The sequence below is a fragment of the Dermacentor albipictus genome, chromosome 2 (assembly GCF_038994185.2).
Source record: "Dermacentor albipictus isolate Rhodes 1998 colony chromosome 2, USDA_Dalb.pri_finalv2, whole genome shotgun sequence".
NCBI classification, from domain to species: domain Eukaryota; kingdom Metazoa; phylum Arthropoda; class Arachnida; order Ixodida; family Ixodidae; genus Dermacentor; species Dermacentor albipictus.
In genome coordinates, this window is record NC_091822.1 from 109066858 (window position 1) to 109084845 (window position 17988).

The 17988-nt window shown below is 42.5% G+C and overlaps 1 protein-coding gene across 1 annotated transcript; it reads right to left on the reverse strand.

Moving 5' to 3' along the window:
• Positions 1–64: 64 nt before the first annotated feature.
• On the reverse strand, positions 65–17740 carry Sas10 (UTP3 small subunit processome component Sas10). The gene is made up of 16 exons (XM_065430341.2): positions 17554–17740; positions 17296–17440; positions 17142–17183; positions 16884–17040; positions 16696–16773; positions 16210–16325; positions 11845–11925; positions 11711–11767; positions 11526–11638; positions 10285–10381; positions 8817–8953; positions 8511–8583; positions 4499–4602; positions 2437–2551; positions 1918–2025; positions 65–273 (listed from the first exon to the last, which is right to left on the reverse strand). The coding sequence occupies exons 1-16, from the start codon at positions 17565–17567 to the stop codon at positions 184–186; spliced, it is 1527 nt and encodes a 508-aa protein (XP_065286413.1). The 5' UTR covers positions 17568–17740; the 3' UTR covers positions 65–183.
• Positions 17741–17988: the final 248 nt, after the last annotated feature.

Here is a 17988-nt window from a genome sequence, read left to right on the forward strand (position 1 = left end):
TGCATGACCAGTTCTTGCTGTAACTTTTTCACTAGCAGGGCACATATAGAGAACACAAACAGAATTGGTGTGAAAAATTTTTATATTTTCTATCTGAAACAACAAAAAAATGCCAACGAAAAGCACCTTTTTAAGCAATGGGCTTTGTCACAAGAAATATGTTTGGCTGATCACAGGTCCTCTTCACTTCATTTTGATGCTGCGTGTCACACCGGCACGGATGCCAGACAGCTCTCCGCCATACTTCTGAAGCTCCGTCCTGACCTCTCGTACCTGTGATGAAGCAAAGTGGTCAGTCCGCCTTTCATTAAATATGCCCCCTTACAAGCCTATCATTGGCCTCATGAGGTCAACATAAAGCTCAACATCAAAGTTGAAAGCGGACAACCACAACCTCTGGTAATAAATGCCAGCCTATCCCCATTAGTATTTAGCACTGATGAGTGATTCAACTAAAGAAACCTGAATTGGTGAGTTAGAGCAGCGTCAGGCATTATCTCCACTTTGGTGGGAGGGCTGACCATGAATTTTAAAAATGTGTTTCAAAGCACAAGTAGATAGATGGGCCGGAACAACACATTGTCAAGTAGATGCAAAATGTGTCTCCATCCTGTCAGTACTAAAAAAGTTTAAAAAAAAGCAGTAAAATTAAAAATACTTACACAGGGTTCGTAAAGGTTTCAGAGACAGAAATTTAAGGGTATTCAAGGACTTTCAAGGCCCCGTGAAAGCTTTTTCAAAGTTGCCGAGTGGCATCCCATGTAGGAATTTTATACTATAATGGTTCCAAAACAATACAGGTAGCTTTATTGCGCTAGAGACAAAAATATATTGAGGCTGCACATTGGAAATGTGCAGCCTTGATCACTTCCAAGTTCCTAACGAGGTGCAAATAAAGCAACATAAACATGGGAGGGAAACCAGCACCAAGTGCTGGTGTCTCACTCTCGCCCACTATGAGGTTTCCCAATTCTGCGTAAGTCATTGTAAAAGCAAAACGTGTGTGCGCTCGCACCAGCTTTAAATTTTTACATGGTACCACTGTTGCTAGAAAGGCAAGCTCACCGAGTCCACGCTGATCCACCATAAAAAGCTGGCCACATAATCGATTTTGGACTGTACTCAAAGAAATTCTAGGGTTTTCAAAGGCAAAAAAAAAAAAAAGGAACTCCCCGACTTTCAAGGGCCTTGAAAATGTACTTTGCGATATCAAGGGTTTCAAGGAGCCGTGCACACCCTTATACACAATTAAGGTTTTAAACTGTAGTAGACCTCTAGAAGAAAACCTGGGGGAACTTTGGAAATTCATCTTACAAGAACATGACAGAACTACAGTTAAAGCGTGGGAAACTGAGAGATCCAGATGTGTACAGCTTATTAGTGAATTAGGTATATATAAAAAAAGGTGGTCAATTTGGCTAAGATGGTTTGCTGTAGTTGTCTATTGCAAAAATTTTGGCTGAGCTCAGCTTGAGGTTTGGAGAAGCAGGTTAAAAAGGGGCAAGAAAACGACCACTACGCAAATGAGGCATTTTCAGAAAATGCATTAAACAATCACTTAATATAGGGAAGATATAATGAATAGGCAATTTTCTTAGGATCACTTTCACCACAAAGGCACAGACATTAACATGAATCAAGGTGGTAATTTGATGTAATTAACTTAATATCCAGAAGACCAAAGACTTTGGAGGAGTTCATGACCAATTTCAGACTCGCAAAAATCTGATGCTGCTAATTTGTTGCAGCATAAAGAATTCCAACCAATTTCACTGAGATAAACTCAACTGCCAATGAGCACAAACTGTTGCACCCTTATCATATGCCCAGGAGTGATAAGAAAGTTTACAAGTCACAGTCAAGTGTGAAGCGATTATCCTCATCAAGTCGCAACCTCTCTCAGGACAGAAAACTCACCTGTCCCTTCCTGCTGATCTTGGCCTTGCGGTATTTCATCTTGTGCCTCACACGTGGGTTTCGGTACTCCTTCTTTCGCTTGGCAGTCAGGCCCTTGTTCTTGGCAATCTGCACAAGCAAGAGGAGAGGGTGGCAATGATTTGAGGAACGCTTGCTATGCATATAAGCCCCACTTTATAGCCGCATAAACTAAGCTTCTTGCAGTTTTTAGACACAACAGGAAAAACTCCTGACACTCCTTACATTTTATTTTTGCACATGCGCTGTGACATAATGTGCCAGCTGGCAAGCATATGAACCCTTAGATCATCCAGAATAACCAGCCGATCCCAGTCTATATGTTCGAAATTAGGTGGAACGTTATATCGACAAAAGAAAACAAATTAAGATACTACATCCCATTACATATTTTTCATGGCAAACTTCGTGCTGCTATTCACTGCAAGTGCAGTAGACTGCCTACAAAGTGGTATAACTCAGAATCCCAAACTCCCACATTCGACATCTTGCAGCGATTACCTGGTATGTGATGCCGCGCCTCTCATCTCCGCCTTCTTCTTCGTCTTGATCGAGTTGTTCCTGATCCTCATCATCAAATGTTTCAGGCACAGCATCCTCCTCCTCTTCATTCTCGCTGCAGTGCATCAAATGTTAAACGGATGCCAATAAGTCAACACTGTTTCGCAGATTTGAAGAGCAGTCATCATGGAAATGAGTGGATTAATGTTGTCTTAACGTGCTTGCACTAAAGAATGTACCACATTAGAGTGCATTACACCAGTGGCTACTCAAATGATGGTCCACGGAGCATTTCCTCAAAGTGGTAAATTATAGGGCATTTTCACTGCATTTTGGGCTAATCGAGCCACTTGCACACAATGTAGCTCCAATGCATAAACCGACTCGTACTTTTCTTAAACTTTCATGTTTTTCCAGAAGGAGTGTTACAAAATCCAACTTTGCATTGCAGCACAAGACTTTGCATGCATAGAGCAGCAAGTTATGCAAAACAACACAGATTAATAATTAATAAAGGGAAAATCAGACATCCACCCGTTCGTAGCAATTGCTACAAAGAAAACCCATACGGGTTCCACGAAAGAAAAGCCTCACAGTTGAAGAAAAATTCGTCCTGGTCTGGGACTCGAACCCGGGACCACCGCCTTTCCGGGGCAGCCGCTCTACCGCTCTAGGCAGCTAGCAGATGGCAGGGCAAAGTCGAATTTGTCGACAACACGAAGCAAAGGCAAGAGTTGGACGTAATTGTTGTGCGGAAACCCGCAAGGTGGAGAGGAGCAGTCATCAAAGATTAATGTTTGGTAGGGGTGTGCTAACATCAAAATTTTCGAATACAAATTGAATACGGATAATATGCACATGCATTTATTAGCAAGTTGGTTTATTTTAACATGTTGGAACATTGCAATTACATCGTCATTGGTAAAGAAATTAAACTAGTTAGCCGTTATACTAAAATATTGTGTATTTGGCTCATGTTAGCTTTGGAAAATTGAGTGATTTCCGCTAGTTCTTTGTTCTCACCACCAGTGCCTTTATACTAAATCTATTTCCCGTAAACTCAAGAGACATTTCAACCTGTACCAGCAGTCATTCATTGCATTTGCTGTCAAGCAATAAGCTCAGGATTGGGGGTCGAACCTGCAGAAGAGAGCACCCTCGCGGTTCGGAAACCTGTGCTCCTTGCTACTGAGAGGCTGGCTTTCCTGCTCAACTTTGACGTCCAGTGGCTAAGCGTGTTTTACAGGCAAAATCTCATTAGCAGCATGAAATTATCGCAAAACTCAGCACGAAATCAGACACACTTTCTTAGATTAAATAGCAATAAATGCTAAAAACCCTGTTTGCTGCTGCAAAGCCAGCAATATATTCGGTTTGATTCGAATATTTGCATCCAATTGAATATTCAAAGATATAATATTTGATAATATTTGAAATTTCCAAATATTTGCACACCCCTACTAATATTTAGCCAACTGGATGCTTGTTTAGCTCATGTCGACAGAAGATGCCCAGTTCACTATAACAATTTACTACCCATGGAGGCTTCAAGTACATGCTTCAAGTAATGGCCAAAACCGTGTCACAAATCAATTTGTTAAATTTGCAAAAATAAAGAAAACAAATTGATGCACATGGTTCTCAATGGAACCAAGACTGAGAAATGAAAATGGCTTGTTACATCGTGGATTTCGTTAAATTGAGGTTTGACTATAACAGTAGCACAGCAGAGTCTGAGCCAATAATATAGGGCAGAAAGAAGAGGAAATAAAGTGGATTGCCACAAAATATGACCATAGGTGGATCAATAGCTCCTTTACAATATTAATGCACTGTATGGAGCTCCCTAAATGCAAAGGTGATCACCGACCTGTAAAGTCAGCCACAAAAGCTTATTGGACACGGCATTTGCAAAGAAGCTGAATTCCCACGGTGCCTTGGCAAATTAGCCTTAGATTTAAGTTTTAAACTTGTAGTGGACTTTGTAGCCACACAGTGACCGCCATACCTTACTAGAGTAGAAATTCACTTTTGCAGCTGACCAATGAGCGAACACATGTACCTGCCAGAGCTGCCCTCAAACCGTGACTTTTTCCGCATCTCTGCATACATGTCGAGGATGGCCTGCTCTTCAGCTGTGTTCTTGCGCTTCAGGTCCTTCTTTTCCTGCCAAAGAAAGACATCACTTGCATCAGACTGCACAGGAGAGTGTGACTATGAACAGAATAAGCACTAGAGCAGATGCTGAAAATTGGAAGTACAAGTCATTTGTACATCTTACCGAGTCTTAATAGACTATAGAGTAACCCTACTCTGCTATGAAGGCTTAGTAAATACTATACCCTGTTTCATACATAGAATCCAATGCTAAGAAGGCTACAGGGACTTACTGTTCGCATCGGCGACCAAGAAGCAGTGTTTCTTATATGATAGAAAGATACAGTCAATGTCCGATTTTTCGGAGCCCCTAGAGACTGCAAATACGCCCGGAAAAAAAAAAAAAGAAAAAGAAAGCATGCCTTTTACTGCTCTCAAGAGCTCAGATCACCACAGTCACATCTGAAACAGCTCCGAAAGGCTTGCCAGTACACTTGTAGGTATCTCGGTGCTTGCAGCAGATGGTGAGTGCGCATGTGTATAATTTAGGAACAAATACTATGTCCCTTAACAGTGGCCTTTCCCCACTCCTGGTATGCTTCACAGCAATACACTGCGTATGCTTGACCGTGTAATAGACAGCTTTAATTTAGCCTACACTACATCACTGCGTACGCTATAATATAGCTCATCATTACTGCGCATGCGCAGAACGCTAAACGACCCATAGCATATAGTCTACGCATGCTATTTCTCAGATTTAGCGTTAGCGTCTTTACGTGGTTTGCGCAGTTCGCGGAAAACATGGCGGCAGTCCCGGCAGTCTGCTTCGAATTGAATTTGGCTTTGCTTTTGTAAAATTCACTTCGTCTGTAGTAAATGACTGTGTAAACGGCTTTCGCTTAGTCTCGGGCAGCTTTGACGAAGGTATTGTGGATAACCTTGCATAGTTTTTGAGATCGTTTCTCGTTTCAAACGAGTCGAAGCCTAACGAAGGAAACATTTGAGATGTCAGCTCCATCTATCACTCCAGTCGGAAGATAGCCACAACGACGGCATATGGCCTCTGAGATCCGATCATCTCGCAGTGCAACTGAATCTCTAACAAACGTCCGCTGCTTAGCGTACACTATACTATAGCACATAGCGTACGCTAAACTAAAACTGTTTACTACCACTGTATTGTGGCGAAGCTGCCTTCAGGGAATCGGCATTATGCAGCAGTCTTTAGAGCCTTGCTGCGCTTCAAAGCCATCGGTGAGGATGACAACGGTGGATTCGGCAGCATTACTGACAGGAACAAATCTTTAAAATGAGAGACGCTGCATCGAATAGCAGGGAACTGTGTAACCAACGTCAAAGCAGCTAGGCTTAATGACAAAACAGAATTACAACTAGGGCTGCCGCTGGGTTGGCATGCGAGAGCTGGGTGCACTGTGGGGATGCATGACTCTCATGCATCCCTTCATGTATGAGACCCCCAAAGCACATCCTGATTATTTTTTCCTTAGTGAACCCTAACAGATTGTCCGTCCATCGTGATGTAGCCGCACGTTCGATGCGAGCATGCAGGCCGCGGTAGAATCCGTTTTCTTCCTCAACAGCGTCTGCTGTGTTTCTGACACTGCATGTGCACTATACCAAGTCAAAACAGAACTACTGCTCACGACAAATGCTGGGTCGAAACTGCAGTCGTTATCGATGCGATCGTGCATGGCGACCACGGAGTTCTGAAAGCACATGTGGCCAACATGGTGTCATGTGTAAGTGCATAAATACAAAAAGAGACAATGCTTTCAGGGTTTCCAGCAATCCCGTACGGTTCTTGCTGATGACTATGGTGATGCTGCCTCCACCGCTTCATTGCAATGGGTTGCTAGTGCATTTTTTCTATCTTGGCTTCGCACATTTGCAGCGCTTTGTGCTCACTGCACCATGAGGCTTGTCCAAATTCATCGGTGTGCGGCCAAATACATCCGAATTAACGAGAGGTTGATGCCATTAAATAATGCATATGCCAGCAGAGACCACAGGGAGAATACGAATTCTCTGAATTAACAATGTTGAATTAGTGAGGTTTTACTGTACGTGGCATGCAATTCGATGTAACATGTCCCATAATTTTACATAGTAAAATGCAATGTATTCATTCCACGAAAGGCATTGGAGATCTAAACCAAATTTAGCACCAAATGAGCAGTGCAACACATTTCTGTGACCAGCAGCCACAGCGTACCACTTGCGCCTGCGACCAAAACATTGCCTTGTAGGAGCATCAACATGTGCAAGTAATATGTTATTTTAAATTATGGGGTGTTACTGCCAAAACCACGATTCGAGTAAGAGGAGCATCATAGTGGGGCACTCTAAATAGATGGATGTTTTTGCATTTTGCCAGTAACATGTGATTTGACACAAACTTGCGTCCACAAGTTTTAATATATCAAGAAGTAGTTATTTTGTAGGAAACATTGCAGATTAAGAACTGTGCTGCAAAAAGCACAAAGTGAGGCTTTCTTGGCCAGTACTCGTGCAGCTTCTGCAGCATTACCTGCTACACATGAAACGGAGCATAGGCATGAGCTCACCAATGAGAGCACTGGCATCGGATTGCATGAATTACACGACACTGCAATATCACGGTGAGAGAGAGCACATGGCGTGAACTAAGCATGCTCATCGTGCAGTTTGGGTTTATTCTTTCTTTTAAAGGGCCCCTTGCCAGCTCTGGCCATATTGCTGCGTGCTCATGACCGTGTCTGCTGACAATTACATTACTACGTGCTGCAGAAAAATATGAAATTTCAAACTGAACGCCGTTTGCCCTTCTCCTCACGGGCGCAGTGCTACATGAGGGGGGGATGATGTATATCAGCAAATGCACCTACGTACATTTATATGCTGTGGCGTAGCACATAGTAACATGTGACACTTTGAGAATTATTCAAGGCAACATCAGTTATTTGTGTAATCTGTTGCTTAAAAAGATGAATTATAGTTTAGAGAAATAACAAAACACACAAACTGAATGTCTGCACGTTTTTGTTTTACTTCGCAACGCAGCGAGAGAGATGTACTTCAGTTTCGTCTGTTTGTTCCCACGGCGTGCAGTCGTGTGTGCCGAGAGTGAAACTGTCATTTTCTACCATGTTCCAGTGTGTGATCACGCTCTGTGATCCGCTTTCATCTGCCTCAATGTTTGTGTAACACTGACTTATACCGCTAGTCAAGTGTTCTCATGCGCAAAATCAGTGTGCTCAATCTAGTGTTCAGTGTGCAAAATCATGCACCAAGCTAAATGAGACAAATGCAACTTGCATGTACCACTGTCAACAGAAGTGCGTCGCACAGCAAAAAAGCGAGAAAGAGAGCAAAGGAAGGCGGGGTTGTGATTTATGCATCATGTGATCCTCCAGCTCAGGTATGGGAGAATGCAGGGAAGGAATTTTGCTTGCAGAGGCTAGACAGGGCAAGTGGAGAGAGAGTCCTTGTTGGCGGAGATGCTCGCCTCCTAAAATCATGGGTTTGTGGCACTTCAAATATTTCTACCTCTGCTATTAATGAACCAATTTTAGAAATTCTTGCACTAGAATGCTCCCAAGAGGGCACATAACAGCTTTCAGGGTATAACCAAAATTTGCTATGTGGGCTGGTGCAGGGGGCCGTTTAATCTTACTTTTTGTCCATAAATGTTACCTATGCATAAGTTATATGGGCAGGCGCATTTTATTTAACTTAACTTAGCCCAAACACAGGTGCCTACTTGCGCAAACTCATCTTCAGAAGTCTCCCAGTCTGCCACTGCACATGCTGACACGTGCATCGTGTACATGCGCTATGCATTTTCCCAATTCATTCTACTTCTTGTTCTGACATCTATTAGTACTCTTGATGTGTTTTATGCATGGATGCATACCAAAAAGGAAACTGAGTGAAAGTATGTTACCAGCTATTTATTGTCAAAAACAGTGGCTTACCTGTTTCACCGGACTTCCCTTGGAAGTTTCCTTTTTGCTGCCAGATGCATCGGTTTGCATCTGTTGAGTAATCCTAAAGACAATAACAAAAAGAGTGAATGAAGCAAGCATAGAAAACCTAAAAATCACGCCAGAAAGCAAACACACAAACAAAATAAACACTAATGAGATTTCAACAGTGATTGAGATGTAATGACGATAGCCTAGGAGATCCTACCAATAATATGTTATGCGTGGCCAGGCTCATAACTGGCTGCACTTTCATTTTACATCTAAACAGATGCACAGAAGAAACATTATGCGTACCTTAATTTAGGCTTCTGCTGTGGCTTTGTTGCTGATGCAGTCAATGGCACAATTTCTTCGCCCTTTGACAACTTGTCCAGCAATATGTTTACTTCATTGGCCAGTCGTTTATCCACTGGCTCCAGTTGCTTCAGAAGCTGGAAAGGCAAACGTATCAGCAACACCTCGCATGTCCAAAGCAAAAAAAAAAAAAAGAAATGCTTTAGATACAATGCTGTAAATGTATGTTCAGAATGACAAAGCATGTAGTAGAAACAAAGCCCTCAGCCTCAATGGCACGCAACACTATGAAGCAAAACCACTATAGTACCTGTCGCGGTAGCTGAGTCGCTATGTCATTGTACTGCTGAGCTCAAGATTGGGGGTATGAACCTTGCCACAGCGACCTCACTTCGATGGGGACAAAATGCAAAAAACGTTAATGGACTTAGATTTAGCTACACACTAAAGAACCCAAGGGGGGGTCAAAATTAATCCAGAGTCACCAACTATGGCATGCATGAAAATCAGATCACAGTTCTGGCAAGTAAAACCTCAGGATTAAATTTTACACCTCTACAGTTGGCAACTAGTTGTGTTTTAATAGAAAAATTTCAGATTTGCTGCATAATTTCTCATTTCTAAATAAAGTGAAATATAGAGAGTGTGTGGGGTTGGTCTGGTAGAGATATATAAAATAAAGCTTGCTTGCATCATTTGATACAAGTAAAGCCATGCAGAACTAAGTTCAGACAACTGAAGTCAACTGAGTCTCTTGCAAGTGAGACTGAAGACAACCAAGTCTCTTGCATATGAGAAACAACTGAAAAGTGATCGCATTTGGCATACCATAACAATGACAGTAGTGAAACAGATGTCAACAGACGGCTGTGGAGTCCTGTGTTCGTTGGAGAAAAGTTTAACACTACGCAATGCACATTGTTTCAAAGGCACACAAATGGGGTGAGACTGTCAGAAAAATAAAGTGCAACGCCTGAACAGAGAAAGCAAATCCATAGGTGGCATAAAGGTGGAGCAATCTCATAAAAGTTAGCTACTCCATGCATTTCTTTAGCAACTGGTACATCCGCACAGCAAACGCACCTCCCCTGCTGCAGACTCGCCCAGTACAGCCACCACTTAAAACAGACTTTCCTAACTCTAGACTCAAGCAAGTGTTGTCATCCCTTATACACAAACAGAAATGAACGTTACACGATCTAGAGCAGTGGATTCTTGAATAGGCCACTACAATTATGTTCGAAATTTCTATTATTTGTACACCCCTACCTGCAAACATGTCAGAAAGCCAAGACCATGAGTTGGCTGTAATATCTTGCTTTCTATTTACCTTAACCTCTATGCCCGGTAACACTGTATGAATCTACAACAGATGTGATTTGCTCGTGCTGGCTCTAGTGCTAAGGTTCACAGTTTCTTGCCTCAGAACGGGTAGCCCAAAAATTGTGCAGCAATGGAGATGACTTACATTTCTGAAGGAAATTAGTCTTTTGATCACAGGGTGGTTCCCAGCAGGCACTCGTTTGGCCTTCAGGATCATGTAGAAGGTTATGTTTGTGCAGTACCTAGTGGCAATAAGTTGACAAGCCATTAGGCAAACTACAAACAGGACCCCATGGGAACCCAACATTCCCGGCATTTAGCACAGAACTTCTGCACTTGAGATGCCACAGCGATGCCTCTTATAAAGGACTGGGCTAAAAACATTACATTCTCGTAAACACTGCTGGCTGCAAATTGTTTCATTCTGCGTGGCCTACTGTGAATGTCTTCCTGCCACACCTGAGGCTATACTCTGGAACAATCAGGGGCTATCAGCAAACAATTCACATTTTGGCACACAGTGAAGGTGTGTGATGAATGGGTGAACCAATGGAAACAAACACGACACAGAAAGTTTTTGTGAAAGCACAGTTTCTGTCAGCAAACGTATCATGCCATATTGTTGCCAGGGGCAACAATGGTGCAACGTGAAGGAATGAGCTCATGTTTTGCCAAGGTCACTACATGCGAGAACAGAAAGGTGACCAAAAATGGTCAAATTTGTTTGTGCAGACTAATACACCGTATTTGCTCGATCCTAACGTGCACCTTTCTTGAATAAAAGGTGTGCACAAATTTGCATGTGCGTTACAATCATGACTAATTTCACTCAAAATAAACTGATACTTTCTAAAAAGAAAAGTTCAATGCAAAGTAGCTAGCCGCACTGCCATCGAACAGGCTGTCAGAAGAAAGTGACGCTCCGAGACATTATAAGGTGGCTCCATGGTGCGTGGAATGGCCTCCCCCAGACGGTGGTTGTGTGAGCCTTCAAGAAGTCTGGCATTTCTAATGCATCATATGGGCCTAGAGATGACTTTCTGTGGTCGGTATACAGCGAAACGGAGGTGTCGTCGGCCTCTAATACTAGCTCCTAGCTGCTAAGATTGAGCTGCGTGCATGTCTGTGTGCCTCTGTGTGTACCATAACATCGTTTCAACACAGTACGCGTCAACTCAGGTTTCGTTACTTGATGTGTGCGGTAGAATTGGCACCAAGTTATCTTTTTTATATCCGGTCACTCGGCAGAATTGTGCAAATACGGTAGACATCAGTTTGCACAAGCACCAACTGCAGCCACTGACACAAAACTGCTGTCATTGACACGCAAAGTGTAAGTCAAGCAGCACAACCCAATTCTGATTAGCACTCAACAATGTTACTTACTGGACAATAAGCTGTCTCTTCAGATTAACATACTCAATTGCTGGCACAGAGATAACCTTTCCACTGTCAACCAGTTTGGCCAGTGGCAAAATTGTATCTCGTAGCTCTATCATCTGCAATGAAAGATATATTACATCAGGCAACTGAAGACGCTGCAAGCAACCAACTTTATGAAACAATCTGACCTTTGCCTTGAAGTCATCCACAAGCTCAAGTAGTTCTGCACTGTCTTTCGACAGCAACTGTAAAAGGAACAAAACCATACCAATGAATACACTTAAGATACCCCAATCTTTAGGGTTCTCCGAAGTGCACTAACCTTCAATTTCTCACGCTTGGAAAGTTTTGATAAGTCCTTTGAAATCTTCTCTGAAACCTCTGCAGTGTCTTCCTTTGGAAGCTGTGCAGAAAAGCATGGAAATAAAAAAAATTCAGACATAGAGTTGCATACATTAGGTTCAGAAACAATCACTGCATATACATATACAGGGCGTTTCAGCGAACACTTAAAAAAATTCTTAAGTGCCTGTGGTAGATAGCCCAATTCTAGTTCATGAGGTTGTCTAGTGGAAGTGGTGGACATTACTTGCACAAAAAATTGAAATGCACACTCGACTAATTAACAAGACATTACTAATTATCTTTTTAACTAATTACCTTAGGACCCACATTGCTATTTACAAATTGTAGCCATTGAGTTCGCAAGGCAATGGATCCACTTAGAAAGAATTTTCAGGATGACACCAGTTTTGAGATATTAATTCCCGAACTGATGAGAGAGGTGCATAGGTGTTCCAGTTACATTCATGCTAGAATGCATAAAACATTTTTTTAAAGAAAGTAACTGAAACGCCAATGCATTTCGCCAGAAAATTTGGGAATTAATATTTCAAAGCTGGCGTAATCCTGAGAATTAGTCCCAAGTGGATCTGCCTTGTGAACTCCACGGCTAGAACTTGTAAATTGTAGTATGGGCCATAAGGTAATTAGTTAAAAAGTGAGTGAATTTTTGTTAATTAGTGTATTATGCATTTCAATTTTTTGTGTGAGAAGTGTCCGCCTCTTCGAGTAGACCAGCTCATGAACTGGAATTGTGCCACCTGCCACAGGCAATTTTTTTAAAATTTTAAAAGTGTTTGTTGAAACATCCGGTATACAGGGTGTCCCAACTATCATGCACCAAGATTTAAAAATATGAAAATGCCACGTACAGAGCCAAGGTAATGTTGTTGCTGTCGTTTGGAGATGCTTTCATTATTTTTTTTGTTCTGCCTAATTGCATAATTTGTCTCAATTAACCAATTTCTCAAATAAATACACGCAGCTACCCGCGAATACACAAAAAACCTGTGAATACTTGCAAAGTGCCTCTAGCAGACAGTCGTACGGCAATTTCGAGTGTATTTGTGGGATGCTTTCAAACTCGTAAAAACTCTTTTATGTAGGACTTAATGAGCAATAGAAAGCTGTACCGTGAGGTTTTCATGTTGCTCTAGAATTTTATCATTGACATTGTTCATCTAGTTATATTTGAGAAGTTGATTAATTAAGACTATATATGCAATTAGGCAGAATGCAAGAAATAATATGAGTATCTCCAAGCGATGGCAAACAACATTACCTTGGTTCTGTCCAGCTATGTGGCATTTCCATATTTTTAAATCTTGGTGTATGTATATACATACAGGGTGATTATTTTTAAGTTTTAAGGAATTTTAAAAAATAGTCTATGGCAGGCGCCCTAATTCTTGTCCTTGAGCTGGATTATTCAGAGAGGCAAACATCACTAGCATGGGAAATAGAAGCAACATCAAATAATTAACCAAATGCACTAATTAACTTTCTTAATTACTTTGTGGCACATATTGCAATTCCCGAATTGCAACCTGTGAGCTTGCAAGGCATATCTACTAGGAATGAATTTACAGAATGGCGCCAGTTAGGAGATATGCGCTATCAAACTCGCTATAAGAATGCACTGTTGTTCCACTGACTTTTCTAACAGAACACTCCTTTATGCATTGAAGCACAAAACTGGAACACCCATTTCCAAAAATGTGGGATTGTCATCCCACATTTTTGGAAATAATACCTCTCAGAACTAGTTTCATTCTGGGTACTAATTTCAAGTCAAAACATTTTGATAACTCGCTGGTTACAATTTGTAAATTGCAATATGTGCCATAGAGTAATTAGTTAAGGTAATTAGTGGATTTTGTTAATTCATTGAGTGTGTTTCAAGTTCTTGCGCTAGTAATGTCCGCCTTTTCAAGTAATCTAGCCCAAAGACAAGAATTACGCTATCTTTAAGCATTCCATAAAACACAACATTTTAATTATGTGGGAATCAACGTAAGTGGAGCTTCCTGTGCCATTTGCTTTACTTCCAAGACAGTTGCGGTGATGCCGACAGTGAATGTTTAATTTACTCAGCATTTATTACAAGAGTGGTGAGTTGGTGGCAAAGGTTACCTTGTGCATGCACCGCTGCTGTTTGTCCGTGCAACACACACAACACACAGCAAGATGTGTTTGCCTGAGGTGTTGTTGAGCGCCATTGTTCATACCCTCCGAGGTTAGCATTGTCACTGCCTCAAATGGCACATTTAATCATGGCAGAACTGTTCTACTTTAACTGAATTATGTGGCTGTACATGCTAAAACCACAAATGGATTATGAGGCACACCGTAGTGCCGAAATACAGATTAATTTTGACCTCCTGGGGTTCTTTCAGGAGCACCTTAATCTAAGTACTTACGCGTTCTTGTATTTCGCTCCTGTCGAAATGTGGCTGCCATGATCAGGATTGAACCCATGACCTCGAGCAATGCCATAGCCGCAAAGCTACCATGGCGGGCACAGAATTGTTGACTTTGGTGTGGGACCACTTATGTAGTGTCGCCTAGATGCTACTGTGCTGTGGCTTTGCATCTGCACGATGTGTCAGTTGTCTGCATGGTGCACAGTGTTTTGCATGGTGCTTATTTTTCAGAAGTATCAGAAAAATAAGGTGCCATACCTTGGACTTAAATTTATCCAGTTTGTCCCCAACTGCTGTCCATCTCTAAAAATAGCATTTCTTTGCCTTCTCAAGTTGCCTTTTCCCTCTCCCACCATCCCTCACATGTATGCAAACTGCGAGCAAAGAGTGGCAAGGCAGTCACTCGTTTCGTGGCTGCATCGCTTCTACCTCAATTCCCTGCATCCTCTCCCTACCTTCCTTCTAGGCTATTGTGCCAATGCCCAGGGAGCTCCAGTGGGCATTGTTACTATCATCAATGGAAAAATCCAAATCAGTTTTTTGCATTGCTTTTTGTCTCTGCCATGCTCCTGCCATGTAACTGCATGCTCTGAACCACCTCCCATTGCAGTGTGCAAGACAGCAACAGCAGCAACAGTGGAAAAGTCGAAGCAAGAGGCAATGAAAGCTTTGCTTTAAAATCATCACCCTGTATATGTGCAAGTCCCTGTGAACTTCAAAATGCTTGATAAGGAATACTTATGAATACTCGTAGAAGCAATACCACATCCTTGTAGTGCACAGCAAGATGAGGTAGAAAGTGTGAAGGTTGAGAAACACAGGATATTTCAATTTGATCCAACAGTTTGTCGCTAAGTGCAGACGTGGCATTATCAACATTACTGTGACATTATGGCACAGAGCACAATTTCCTGACATGGTGTAGCATTAAGCCTAGGTATGATGACCTCCCTCATAAAAAAAAGTAAGCAGGAGTGGTACCCATTTCTCTCGACTGTGATTTCAAGAACTGAGCAAGACAATGCATCGTGACGTCACAATGTGTTCTCATAAATATGTCTCCTGGGTACCGAAACCAAAAATGGCTTGTACTAACGAGTGTTATACTCCAGAGCACTTTTGATCACAATCAAGTCCAATCAGCATCGAATTCCTCAATTTCGGTTGTCTTCCGTGTGCAGCTTGTGCAAAGGCAATTGCAGGTAGCGATTGTCTCCCTTCTAAAGTAGCGCTTGTCTTTGCTTTCTTCTCTTTCCTCTCACTGTTGTCTTTCATTTTAGAGTTCTTGTGCTACAAAGATCACGTTATGCGCAAAGGAGCCAAACATTTGATCCTGATCAGGCTCAATCACAATGTGTGCCCTGTGTGACTGGGGTTCTAAATTATTCAGGGAGCTTTGACACTTGCCAGTATCTTTCTAGTGTTTAGAGGCCTTGCATATTTACATAACTGAAAAAAAAAAAACTTGCAAGTAGAAGATGTAATGTCAGAACCTATCTTTAAATATTAGTTTTAAATCGCCTGTGTGTTTCTTGTTTCGAGTCAGCTTCGTTTTGATGTTTTTTGAATGCAAGGTCATTTGCAATAAACAAATCAGGGCCGCTATAATGTAATACTATTCCAATCTGTTTTTATTGCCAACCGGTCATTAGCCCTCCATGATAGGTCAAGATGGCTTGGGCTCTGCCCATTTGAGCATGGCACCCGCTCATATGCGCTTGACTCGAACCACTCTGACCTATCGCACAGAGGGATAAAGATGGACTTTGAATACCAAACAGACTGGAATAGTTTAATGCTTTATCAGCCCGGTAGAGCAAGCCCTTGTCCTGTCACCTGCCTTGTATCCACGATGTTTTCCAAAACATTTGCATAATCAGTTGTACAGCAAGCAATCAGGAATGCAAAGTTAATAACAGAACCTGGAATAAATCGAGTCCGAAGTCTTCCTCATCCAGCTGTTCAACAAGCCGTTTCTGAAGTGCACGAGCTTCTTGCTCCTCTAGTCTTGCAAGCTCTGCTGCGTCCTCGGTGATACCTAACACCCAAAATGAAGCCACAGTTAAGCAACGAAATAGCTTTTCATGAAGCAGTGGCTCAATGTCCACGCGAAAGTACATCGGTTCAGTAGAGCAAGTTGTACGTTAAGGTGGGTTTGAGCAAATGTGTTATGTGCAATGGAAGGAAATGAAATTACAAGGTGGCTATCAAGACAAGATGAAAGTTCCAACAGTGCACTTTCGAGGCGTCGTCATCGTTTACGCACATGCACGACGTTTGCAAGAGAAAGAAATGCCGTCTGCTACACAGTTGCACAGAAAGTTTATGCAGGCACGTGCCGCGCACTTTCAGGCGACAAAAGAATGAAACGCGAAGGCAGGAAACAGAAATTACAGAACAGCGCTTACCTGCGTAGTCCTCATCGACGAAGTCTGTGTGATAGTAGGTTGCTTTCTTCTTTCCCCACGCTTTCACATCAGGCAAGCCTAAAGCAGCGGCGAAGACGCACAGTTTAGAACTTCGTCAAAAGCAACGTCCCTGCAATAAGCGCGGTGAAACACCGTCCAAATCTAGAAGTTCCGTGAGCTAAGCCTACCGTCGTCTTCATCCTCTATGTCGCTTGCCATATCGTCCTTCTGGATACTCCTCGTATGGGCCTCGCTAATTGGGCCAAGTTCGTCTTCGGACTCGTCGATATCGAGGTCGTTATCGCTGTCATCATCGTCGTCGTCCAGGGAAAGAACTTCTTCCTCCTGGGGCAAAAACAAAAGAAGCGAGTGGGGTACAGACGTTGGCTGAGCCATGATCGCACATGTTCGAAAGCAAACGAGGCTACGACGTCCATGACACTCACTTGCCCTGACGAACTATCGGCATCAGAGTCATCAAGCAGCACCTGTTAGGAAGACAAAAAAGACGCACCGGCTTGTATATACACTCCGTTGGCCAGCTAGGAGAGTCACCGAGGACATGTTGCAGCTGACTACAACCAAATGCTATGAATTTACCTTATCGCGGTCGGCATGAAACGCGTCCACTGCGTCTTGTAGGTGCTCGTTCGATTTCTCATCAGGCTGCTCCAAATCCGAGTACAGGGCTTCATCGTCGGATCCCAAGACCGTCCGGCCCTCGTTCTTTTGCCACTTACCAGATCTACACCGAAAGCAACAACAACAACAACAAAATTCGGTGAATGGCCTCGCCTGTCCACCCGCCGCGACATTACCATACAGTCGCTGCGCAATACGCTGCCGCCATATACTCACTTTTTCTTGCCCATTACGTTTATCTGACGAAAGGGAGCGTTGAAACTCACAAATGTTTGTCAATAATGAGTGGTACTAGTGCAAGACAGCAAATTAAGTATGTATGAAGTGAAATAATGACGTTCAAACAGTCTCTGCACATACGAGAGCTTCGCTGCCCGTGATTGATTTGACCACTGGATTGTCTTGGATAGCGGTTCCCACTTCGCGTGTGATGACGTCACCAACAGCTGTTGTTGCCTGCGTGGCATGTCTGAAATTAATTTCTCTGGGATCAAACGCTAACAAAATAGTCAACTCAACTCTTATTAGATTCTGTAAAAACTGACGAGAAGCAATTTACCCCAACTTTCAATGCGATCGCTGCGAAAAAAGTATGCATTCAAAGCCGCAATGGGCACGTTCTTTCAAACTGTTTTCGTCCACCGCGCTACA